The sequence below is a fragment of the Brachycentrus maculatus genome, unplaced genomic scaffold, assembly GCF_059751285.1.
Source record: "Brachycentrus maculatus isolate JH-2025_06_01 unplaced genomic scaffold, ASM5975128v1 h1tg000238l, whole genome shotgun sequence".
Lineage (NCBI taxonomy): Eukaryota > Metazoa > Arthropoda > Insecta > Trichoptera > Brachycentridae > Brachycentrus > Brachycentrus maculatus.
The window spans coordinates 381,546-395,000 of record NW_028280989.1 but is presented as its reverse complement, the minus strand read 5'-3'; the positions used below and the strand labels follow the sequence as shown (position 1 = coordinate 395,000).

The window sequence follows — 13,455 nt, the reverse complement described above, 5'->3', positions numbered from 1 at the left end:
ATTGAGGCAAGAACAGATACTTCTAGAACAAAATCTCGACTTTGAACCCCTGAAATGAGAACTCTCCGGTCTATAATTGGAAACACGTGACGAGACTGTGTAAGAAACACTGATATCGAGGTGGGGAAGATATTGTGAAGTGAGGATGACAAAAAAGGCGAGACTGGAATGATATAAACAGAATGTCAGAAGACAGACTTCCACGTATCGCCCTTCAAGGAAATCCCGAAGGACGTAAACCCCCAGGGAGACATCATAATGATGGAGATGATAACTGGCAGTCAAGAGCATAGACAGATCCTCAGGATCTATAGAAAGATGATGAAGGAGAAGAAGTAGAAGACTTGGTTGATTATGCATATCTTCAAACGCATGAAATTATTCAATTTTACATTATATTTCAAATAAAGTTATTTTAACATAAAAAACCTATTCGAGTATTAATATAAATAAGTATAAATAAATAATATGTAATATTCTGAGTACGTACAAATACTTGTCTCCTTGTCTACTTGTAAATGATTATCTCCAATTAAAGGAGTTATTTTTCATATTATTTTTTGACGTTTTGACTTAGATTAAGAAGTATATGTAAGTTTGGGCAGTTTTTTTATACATACATATAAAGAAGTTCCAAGAATTTGAGTAATGTGGTTGTTAATCATGGGTACAATTGGTGAATGTTACACGTGTGTAAAGTGATCACACTATCATATTCTTCAGTAAATGCCCAGACTACTATATTCATCTTCATCTATGTTGGAATGTCAAAAAATAATATGAAAAACGATATATGTATTATTAATATTCTCTTAATAAACTACACCAGTTTCCAGGGATGAAAAATAAATTGAAGTTTTCTACAAATATAGTAAACGAGTATATGTCCTCAAATAACAGCGTTTAATTCCTAGTTTTGCGAGTCTTGCTCCTACTGCCGGCCCAGCGCGCATTTCCTCAGTCCCGCGATAGATAAGTCTCCGTTGAATATGTATGGGGGACACAGACTCTGCAAATGCCGCCTTGTAATTGAATCGTAAGGCTTTATTAGCATACAGATTGTCTCTGATTCTTTCAACAACGCTGATGATGCGAGTTTCTTAACGGGACAGGAGTTATGGTTCACGGGGGTGAAATATCCCACTAGAATTGAGTGCTAGGGTGTATTATGACACCACAAATGAAATCCTTTGAAAATCGGAATTTGAAACAATTTTTTTTTTATAAATGTATTATTTGTTGCTTGCATATTTGGTAGCAGCCAAAGATACACAAGGTTAATGATTGATATTTTTTTTCTTTTCATTATTATTTTTTCACCCATAAAGTTCACTCAATCTTCAGAGTGAACTTAAATAAGTTGAGATAATCTTTGTAATTGCGCTTTATTTAGCCTCATTAAAGTAGACGAGTGTTTCCAAGTCGACACATTACAACTTAAACCTGTTCGCGAATTCGAGTTGAAGTTTCAATGGAAGGTGCTGGGACTCGAGAATGTCTTCGCGGCTTCCAAATACCGTATTTGTATCAGCCAAAGATATGTTTCCAAACTATGTTAGCGGCAAACCTTAACTTGCGGCCAACTTTGGTCGCAAGGGAGGGGTTCCAAACCATACCCATTCCTACATCAGGATTCCACCCTAACAATGGAAATCCTTAATGCCGAAAGAATCAAAAGTTCCGACAACCCTAAACGCCATCATATACAAATATCAAAAAGCAATTTTTATAGAACTTCAATTAAAAAAATCAGCAAAAAGGTATACATTAAATAAATATAAAATAACGTTGAGTAAAAGAGCTAGTTATTCTATTTTAAATGCATAAAATGTATATATATATATATATATATACGTATATGTATATATATATATATATATATATATATATATATATATATATATATATATATATACATATATATATATATATATATATATATATATATATATATATATATATATATATATATATATATATATATATGTATATATATATATATATAAATATATATATATATATATATATAAATATATATATATATATATATATATATATATAAATATATATATATATATATATATATATATATATATATATATATATATATATATATATATATATATATATATATATATATATATATATATATATATATATATATATATATATATATATATATATATATATATATATATATATATGTTTATATATATATATATATATATATATATATATATATTTATATATATATATATATATATATATATATATATATATATATATATATATATATATATATATATATATATATATATATATATATATATATATATATATATATATATATAATATATATTTATATAAACATATATATACATATATATATACACACACATAAATCAAATATCTAATACGTATATACTGCAATTGTCATACAAATGGTATAAAAAATGTTGGTTCAATAAAAGTTATGTTTTACGATAAATAAATTTTCAAGGAAATAAAGCATTAGAAGCCTCAGCAAAAAACAACGCAGCGATAACAAAACATCAAACACACACAACAATGAGATTGATAAAAGGACGACACGTACAAACAAGCATAGAGGAATATGACAAAATAAAACACAAAATCAATTAATTAAAATAAAAAAGAGTTTCAATTTTATATTCGTAACTATAAAGCTGGAAGATGAGTCGAATACCGTAGAGAGGAGAATAAATATGGGTTACTCGAGTGAATCACGAATTAAATGAAGGAAAACATATTTGGAATTATTGTCATCGCGCAGCTCAAAAGAAAAAAGAAATGGCTAGGCTGAATAAATGTGTATATCGTCGTACTTCTTTTGCTGTGCGGAGTTATGTACGAGTGAAATACAGACCCCGACCTAAGTCTCCTATCTGCCGAATTATACGGCCACCAATAACTTTGTTCTGCAAAACCTCGTCCCGACAAAGTTCAGACTAATCTTACTTATAAAAATAAACTTTTGCATTAGTTGTGTTCTAGAACCGTTTGGTTACCATTTCGCGAAACTTACTTAAATGCTCGTAAATGTCGAACGGAAAGGGATGTTATTTGATAAATTCGAGCGTTGCAATTCTCCCCTTTTTTGGTAAACGTTAGCGACTTCCGAAAATAAATTAAATATGAAGCTCAAAGTGGTGCTGCGCATGCAGCGATACAGAATAATATATTAATTTTAGTCATGCAAACGGTATGAAATGTTATATTCAAAAGGATTGTAAGTACCGGCAAGAATAAACATATAATGCGGTACTGATAAATTAAAAATAATATTTACCAGATCGTTTTGGTACACGGACGTAGTGGATGATGTCCAAGGATGACTTGACGAGATGAAAGTCGCCAAGTCCTGGAGGAAAAGCGGTGAGTATGAGACAAGGATCGGAAACGCGACATGAATGTTGTTATTCACTAGTGAGGTTAGTGGAAATGAAAATATCTCGATTATATTTCTGGCACGGAATAAATTGCCGTGAAAACGAAGCGCTCCACTTCGATAAGGCGACATAGAAATGTTGTGACAGCTCATTCTAACCGCATATAGGTAGATGATTAATTAACTCGAAGCACAACGACGGTTTTCTCAGTAAATCGTTCGTCTACAATAATTCATTCAGATACTTACATGATGCGGGGCATATTGTACCAGGTGTGTTTTACAATATGGAGAAATCTCCAGATTCCAATCAAAATAATCGAAGAGCCTTATCTTTATTGTATTTCATATTTCATATCCATGCAAATTCGTCCAGGATCGGACTTGAACCTATAAATAAATCTAAGCAATTTATTTTAAGCGCTAAACCAAGAAAACAGTTCAAGTAGACGTCTAAGTATGATTAAAGACTACTCTTAAACATTTAATTAAAGCATCGAGGTTGCTTTATGTGTACAAACTGACGTATACAAGTCCGTTTAGTAAACGGAAAATCTCTTCTCTTAATGCGAATCATTATGGACGTCCTCGCATACATATATCCAGTATCTAGATTCGATAAGGAACCCAAGGAGTAGAACACAACTGTAGGCGGGAATGGGGAATCCTTTGAAGCGGTTTTCTTAGGAATATCGAACATGGTGTGGTGAGCAACCCTTTCATCCTCTTTATGTACATATATTTGAGTAGCTGCGATATTCACTATGAGTTTCATTTTCAATGCAAAATACATATCAGCGCAGTAGTTCGTAATTATTGAAACTTTATATTTATAAGACCATTTCCAGGGAAAGTTTCAAGAGATAAGGATTATGGTTATTGCTTTTTAAACAACTGTTAAACCACAAATTTGTAGAATTTGTACTTCAGTAAATCTCGAAAAGCAATCAGATAAAAAAAAACTAATTCATTTAAGATGTAATACAAAATTCAGGAATTGACTACGCAGAAACGATAAGTATTGGATTTATTTAGATCATTGATTATGAGAATGTTATGAGGTTATAAATAGGAAATGCATATAACTATAAAGATGTGAAGTTAAATATGATGAACAAAATAATAATTTTAAAATTTTTATTTACTTTGATTATTTTAATTTTAATTTTTCGGTTGACCGTTCTCTATTGATATAGTTAATTTATTGATAAAAAGAGAATTATGTACACAACAAAAAAAGTTCTGTAATTGATGAGCGCGATTAATGTATATTGTTTTTCGTATTTAATAGGGTAGATAGAACTTGGACACCTCAAAATGAAAAGAAATACAGTTTTATTGCTACAAATTAGCTGTCTCGCCGAAGGTGCCCAATAGAGCCCTAAGGCTGCACCAACAAGCCGCCCATCTTAACAGGCGGGGGCGGGAGGAGGAAGGAGGGCGGCCGAGGGGGGTAGACCTACGAGTGATTGTGCGACAATCGATCGACAGACAAATGCCATTTAGATATTTGACTTGAATAAGGGGTTGACTGCGGACTGAGATGTTTCATTGCCATGTTAGAATGAAAATGATTTTATTTAGGTTGAAATATCGGGTGAAACGTTTTATTTTAAAACGCTATGGTACCTTTTGACAGAAAACATTTTTTTTTATAAATCAAAAAAATATATAATATCTTGGATATTGAAAGCAATGTTAACTTTGTGGTAAGACAATGTAACACTCTCCTTATTATTCACTTTATGTAATACTTCTTAAAAGTGATTTTTTAAGTTGTATTACATAAAGTAGTTTAAAAGTAGTACTTAAAAGTAGTTTTAAGTGGTATTACACAAAATGAACGATGAATGATAAGAATAATTAAAATGTATTAGTTCGTTAATGAAATAAATATTTGATCACATTAAATCAGATAACATATAGTATATTAAGTACACGTAGTCAAAGTAAGTTTTCCGATACTCGAAACAAATACACATAATTCCTTTACTACCTACCCCTTGATCGCATAAAACGTACGATCCCAATTATCCGTCACGGGCCAGCGGCGATCGAAACTTCTTTCATTATCTCCCGACCGATAATAAAACTGTATGGAAAAATGCCGAAGAGAAACAATTTTGAATACAGTGCGTAGAAAATTGCTAACCCCGATATCATCCCCCTGTCCAATCTAGGCTATTAATATAAATCGACACGAAATAAATAGCGTCCAATTTAGTCCGGGAGGAAAATCTTGGACCGTTCTCGGAGCGGGGATGGGACATTAGACGTAACGATCTCTCCAATCGGTGATTGGAATTTTTCCTCTATCTCCAGACAACGGAGAGAAATCGGCGCGAAAGAAATGCCGAAGATCGAAAGGACAGATGAAAAGGGCGAAGTTCGGTGGCACGATAAGATATAGGGCTATGGGTACTCGCACTTCTGGGGCCGCAACGCTAAATATACTCGAGTAATATATGAAACATGTTTTTACAAAAAAAAACAAAACATGAATCAAACAATATAATGGGAAAGACTGTCAAATTTTGACCTAAGGAACATTTTTGACAACTTGTTCATTCCTTTGAATCGACCATTTTTAATTCCTCAGATTTTTTTTAGTAAGCAACAAATTTCAAATAGAGGAATATTTTTGACAATTTATTCTTTGCTTTAAACTGACCATTCTTAACTTCACAATATATTTAAGAAAATAACAAATTTCAACTATGGAAACATATTAGATAACGTATCCGTTGCTTTTAATCGACCATTATTGATTCGCCGGATTTTCAAGGAAATTGGAAATGATGCAAAAAGTGAGAATTTTACCTAACATTAAAAATGAATTAAATTATAGTAATAAAACACACAAAAAGCGTAACGAGATTTATGATGTATAAAGGAATTCCATAATGTTTAGTAGTGTGGTTATCACTCATGGTTAGATTGGTGAACGTTATACGTGTGTGCTACAAAATGATCGCCTAACCAGTGAATAAAAAATCACAAGTCTTGTTAATACCCAAACTGTCATATTCTTCTTCATTAATGTTGAGGTATGACGGGTTTTTATTTTTACCTAACCAATGTGAAGAATATTTATTTAATACTGAGATTTGAATAAAAATGATGTGAACATTTTTTTACCAGCGTTTAGTTATGAAAGCAAGTGAAACCATCCTATTTTACAACACTAACCATAACTTATATCACTTTAAAACGAGTGGAGTCTTAATAATAGTAAAAAATTTAACAAATCAAACATCTTTTGTCAGAATATACAGGCGCTATCACACCACAAAAGCGTACAAATAAAACAAAGTCGAGGGATTTGATTTGTTTGTTAGCGAATAAATTTAAGCAAAATGTAAAACTAGTTTTTAGAAAATATGTTTTCATACAATCAAAAAATAAAATGGGCTCTGTGAATTATAAATTTTTATGGGTTTAAAAGAAGTGTCGAAAAAGTACAAAACTAAGATCGTAGAATAAAATAAGGTAGTAAAAATGGTAGTCGATTGGATATCCGCCGTTTGATATCGGTAGAAAATCCCACGGCGACTGAATTAAGGGTAAGATATCTGGGGAAATCAGATGTGCCTGAACTCTTTGACACGGAGCGACATACCTTGGGACTCCTGATTGACCGGTTCTCATCCTCTTAAACGGCATTTACGGATTACTGCTTGGACAGTCCGCCGGTAGACGGCGATTAACTGCATCTGACGCAGACTTAAATATAATGACTTAAAATTTGAAAGAAAACCTAATGTTTGTCCCCCGAGATCTTGCATTACACGTGAAAGAAAAAATATGCAATTATGTTGAAATCTCAAAATGGATGTACGTCTGGGCTTACGACCTGTAAAAGGCTGATTTAAGTAATCACTTTTTACACGTGTAACATTCATAATTCTACTCATGATTGATAACTACTACTTCTAGTGCTACTATCACGACGTTTCCCTATAGCCTTAGATCGAATGAAATGCCACATACTGACATACACTTCTAGCTTCTTTCATGTTTAAACATAGTCGTACATGTCCATCGATTACGTAAATTTTTGACACTACCAAATTTTAGATTGTAATTCAGCTGGTCGTCTAGCCGTTTTTGACCGTCCTCGTTCTGTTCTACCGTTCTTCGAGCTCTGTTTTCGTTAAAAATCACCATAATCATTTTAAACGTAATAACTACATATATATATATTTATATATATATAAATATATATATATATATATATATATATATATATATATATATATATATATATATATATATATATATATATAATATATATATATATATATATATATATATATATATATATATATATATATATATATATATATATATATATATATATATATATATATATATATATATATTGTATATATATATATATATATATATATATATATATATATATATATATATATATATATATATATATATATATATATATATATATATATATATATATATATATATATATATATATATATATATATATATATATATATATATATTGTATATATATATATATATATATATATATATATATATTATATATATATATATATATATACATAATATATATAATATATCAATTGTAATACTGAACATGTAATGAAAACAATTTTCTTATCCGATTAAAACAAGACAAGAAAAACGTGTTCTTTTCACGTCGATTCTTTTTTATATTTATTTCTCTTAGCGCCGTTATATTTCAGCGAATACACTTTAAAATTGCCAGATAAATATTGTGAAAAACCTATTTGTTTTTTTCCCAATAGATATAAGGTAAAGGTAAAGAAGATATCCGAAATTTAGGAGAGCAGACGGCTAGTATAAGTTTGCATTAACAAATAGTGCGAGCCCCCAAGGCGGAGCACAAAGGTGCACATTTAAAAGATAGATGGAGCTATTCCGTTAATTCTGTTATCGGCCCTGTTAGCGGGCGCTATCGCCCCTTAAGCCGGCCCTGCCGTATGCGGGACACAGACTAGAGCAGGGATGGCATGGTAAAATTTAGGAATTTCGTATATTTAATAATATTTTTGTCCCTTTGCCTTTAAAATATTGTGTTTTTTATTTGATATTTTTTGTTGTTGTTTACAAAATGTGTTAATATAAATAAATGGATAAAGACATTAGAGAAGATATTGTTTTACACATATACACATAATTTTATAATATATACAAATGGTTTAGTTACGCAACAACATAAACACACACACACACACATGTATATATATATATATATATATATATATATATATATATATATATATATATATATATATATATATATATATATATAAATTTATATATATATATATATATATATATATATATATATATATATATATATATATATATATATATATATATATATATATATATATATATATATATATATATATAAATTTATATATATATATATATATATATATATATATATATATATATATATATATATATATATATATATATATATATTTATATATATTTAAATATGTACACACACCAATAGATCTACAATAGAAAAATAGATGGGTTGTTTACGGTATACTATTTGAGTCGACCTAGAGGTAGTATTTTACGAAAATGCCGCTTTATAAATTATCAAGATTTTCTGTTATTAAAATAACTTAAAAGTACTTAAAAGCTATACATAGTTATATAATGCAACGTGATAGACATTTGCTTTTATTATTTTGGAGCATTTAAAGTAGAAATCTAATTAAGTTTAAACTGGATTCCATATATAAACCACACTTTTAATATAAGCATAATATTAATAAAAACATAATTAAGTGTCTAAAACGATAAGCTATGATATAAATTTAAAATAAAATAATTTTGGATGACTCTTTAAAATTAAAATAAATAAATATTTCTGCACCAGTCTTTTCAGCTTACACAAGTCCTAGAAATGTAAATTAAGTCGTGACAAATTAGGGTATAAAACTAAGAACAACAGAAACAAAGTTCGATATGCTGTCGCATCGCTTGGACCCCAAACCGACTTCTGTTATCTACTTAACTTCTGTTTTGACTTGAGTGACACTTATTATACCTTGTACTACGAATATTCGCATATCTCATTCTACAATAGATTTGTTGAAATTATTTGACTGAATAATATCATACAATTAAGATTAAAATATTAATCCTTCTAAAGCTTTAGGTAAACTGACTACATTATACAATGTTCTTAACCTTTTTCATCCGGTGCTAAAATAAAACCCGCATCCTGGTGTTGGGTAGTCACTACACAATAAAAAATGGCGATTTAAAATTGGAAAAATACGGACATTCATGGTTAATCCCCTTAATTAATTATAATTAAATTTAATATTAAAAATTATAATAGTTTAGATTTTTTGCTAAAAACATTAAAAACCTATCTGACAACGCTCACGGAACAAGCATTGGTCCACTCTTGTCGGAAGCTCGAAAGCTACTTCCGCGGCATGCCGCTAGCCCGCTAGCTAGCCAGAGAACATTGAGCTTTGAGCTCCTCACGCGAATATAGTGTAGCGGTTCCCGCACACTTTTCACGCGCTGTTTATACGCGGATTTGTTTCCGATATTCACAAAATACCTCCGATGTACCCGATAAATTCTGATTATTATTAATATTATTTTTGAAATCAATGCGTATATATATTATTACCTATAATCTTAGCCTTGTATTTAGTATATTTATAGTGGTATTTTGGTTATAAGAAGCGATGTGTATAAGGTACACAACACCGGGAAGGGAGGGTTTACGTTTTTTGTGCTTAATTTATTTCCAAATTGTCACATAATGTTGATATGGGTACTTCAGGGTGTGCATGAGATTTTTTCAACAAAATTTAAAACGTGGCGGTGTCGTTGATTAAATAAGTAGAAACCAATAAGTAAACAACAATTTCCTTTAAATAAGACATTTTCACGCAGACCTATTTGGCGCAAAGCAGCCCTTCGTTACGCTAGTAAAAGCAACCGATCCAATATCAAATATATTTGATTATCCAAAACAATTAATTTTGTGCATAACTTTGGGATAGCTGCCAATTTCAATCATGTAGTTTATGCGAGTAATTGGAAAACAATATAGGTATTTAGGTAGGTACACTCACGTGAAGGCATATAACATTCTGTAATGTATAGAGATATTGTTTAGATAATTTCCCAGAAAAATTCCATCAATTTAAGATAATAAGCTTGATTATCCAAGACAATAATTTTGTGCATAACTTTGTGCATACTTTGGGTTAGATGCCAATTTCAATTATTTAGTATATGCGGGTAATTTAAAAACAAAAAAAGGTTTGTCGGTTTATGAACGTTAAAGTATTCAAGTAATTTTTTTTATTTTTATATTTAGGTACAAGTCACAATAGACCTAATATGGTCTCAGTGACATAAAGGATGCAAGATCCCTTGACTCCAAAAAAAGGTATTATATAAATAAGCTTCCAGAAAAATTTCATCACTTTAATGTGTAGAAATATTTTTGATTATCTAAGACAAATTTTGTGCATTATTTGGGATAGATGCCAATTTGAATCATAAAGTATTAACGAGTAATTAGAAAACAATTTAAGTATATGATCATTTAGGTATTTCATGTTTTATTATATATTTAGGTTTTACGTGGACAAGTTTTCAGAAAAATACCATTGCCTGAATAGTTAATAATATTTGACCATCCAAGACAATTATATTGTGCATTACTTGGGACAGATGCCAATTTCAACAATTTTGTTTATGCGAGTAATTGAAAAAAATAATATAGATAAGTAGGTATGCGCACATGAAGGTATATGGCATAATAAAATGTATTAAGGTATTTTGTAGATAAGATTCCAGAAAAATTCCGGCACTTTAAGACATATTCAAAATTTACATATTTTATTAAACAACCCTTGCTATAAAAGTGTAAGATATGTGCACCATCATCCATGTGCCTTTTGCTTGGAAAAACAATTTTAATACGTGATTTACGTTTCAATTTCGAGATCGAATTATGTAAAAGGTCGTACATTATCTGGAAGGTTATAGTTATGTCCAATTCCAGGCAGAAAATGGGTTCATTCGGTGAATTATTCAACGCTAAACAGTATGAGGGGATAGAACAAAAAATAAAAACAAGGAATTCGAACCTTCAGGAGGCTTGAATTTTTTCCCTTTTTTTCCATAGTAATTAATATTTTGTTTTGTAAACTTTACCGAAGATATAAGTTAAATCTCGTTTAATGTACGTAGACATTTTGAGAGTTTGCTGTTGAAAATTAGTCTGAACTGGAAATCATTTAAAATATTAATGCTGTGGATGATAATTGCGTATAATCTTGATGAATAATGATATTACCATGCTCTCGCGGAATTCGGTATAAACCGGCATTTGCAAATCTTGGGCCTTTATGTTCGCTCAAAAAGGCGTATAAAATCGTTTTTTCCCATTTTCATGACGTCTTTAGAAGAGTTTCGAACATTTAAGTCGGCAAATAAATCTTAAAAGGAGCGCCATAAAGTATTTTATCTCCTTTATTCATACTGAGAATGATTTTCATACAAAAAATAGGCGGTAACTTGATAAGTTTTAGTACCGCGCGTGTTGGAACCATCACCCTTCTTTACAAAGAATTACTCACAGAGTATATGTGTGCCGATATAAATTCAATGAAAACTCCAAGCCTCGAAACATAGCATACAGAAAAGTGTGCTTATCAATTTTGATAAGCAAAATAATACCTACATTCTGTCTCATTACTTTCGATTCAAAATGAAAGTTGTTTTTACATAAAAAAACATTAATAATAAAAAAAAACATCAGAGGATACACTATTACGGAAAAAAAAATATTGCGACGAACCATATGAGGTTTTTAGTTGGAAGTCTGAGTATTGCAAAGCTTACGAACTGGCATTATCGGATGGCAGCATTGTGAGCCAAAATTCAATCAAAATAACAAAATACAAAAGGAATTCAACACAACAGTTTATGTACGATAAAACCTCCGTCTCAGTTAAGACACGCATAATTTAAATTGATATATCATCCGTAGTGTGAATAATACAGTGTCTAATTATTCACGAACTACTAAAAATAAATATCACTAATTACGAAACTATGCAACATTTGAATTAAGCAAGCAACAGATGCCTAGAATATTGAGCTATTTTACTGCAATTGTTTCATAAACTCCAAAGTTACGATACAAATATATTTATGAAAATGAAACACTAACTTATGATATTTGAAATCAATTCAATGGACGGAATTGGGTGTTAGAATGAAATCAAATCGGTTTGAATACCGCCACATTATGGAATGTCAATATAGGTAGTGAACGTATATATGGTACTTGTGTGCTTTAAATACAGAATCAAAATGTAATTGAATTTTATTTATAATATGTATATTAATTTCACAATAAATGTATTTACATGTCAGATTCGATTCTATTTTATAACATCATTCCCATTTTCAAACACGTGCCATTTAGACTCACATAAAAAAACATTACATTGAAATATTTGTATGTATAATAAACTCACAAATAATTATCTTTGATAAATCTAGACATACGAGTGAACAAATAGTTTAAATTTAATCTTTATTCCAAACTCAATTTTATGCATAAAGCATTATTTACAAGGCAAAAAATGGGAAATAATATTACGAATTGATTTTAATTAAAATTTTGATACCGAAATAATTTACTAATATAATAGAATTCAATAATGCTTCCTGAAGGTCAAAAAAAGTCACTTACTTTCAAATTGAAAAAATAAATTAAGTCAATATAAATCCCCCTTGACGAGGTGCCTATTAGTATAAAATAGTTATATTAATCACATGTGATCTACTTACTCCGAGCCTGTTTTTGCGGTGACGTCGTAGATAGGGTGGCCCGATAGCGCGAAATGGCGGCGCGAAAATAGCATTATTAACCTCCAGAGCATAATACATGTGCACCGAACGCCAGATATGATAATCATTATGGAAATCCTACCTCACACTTCGCGGTGCTGAGCTAGCCTCGAGTCCGC

General features: G+C 30.1%; 1 protein-coding gene across 16 annotated transcripts in view; it reads right to left on the bottom strand.

The window, feature by feature from the left end:
• The window catches only part of Rbp6 (RNA-binding protein 6), a 464,382-nt gene that overhangs the window by 232,976 nt on the left and 217,951 nt on the right, over window positions 1–13,455 (bottom strand). For 8 of the 16 annotated variants that reach the window (XM_088264853.1, XM_088264854.1, XM_088264855.1 and 5 more), the window contains exon 4: window positions 3,311–3,382. The exons of the other annotated variants lie outside the window; for them this stretch is intronic. In XM_088264853.1, coding sequence (XP_088120979.1) covers window positions 3,311–3,382 — 72 coding nt within the window. The remainder of the gene's footprint in view (window positions 1–3,310; window positions 3,383–13,455) is intronic. 16 annotated transcript variants of the gene reach the window in all.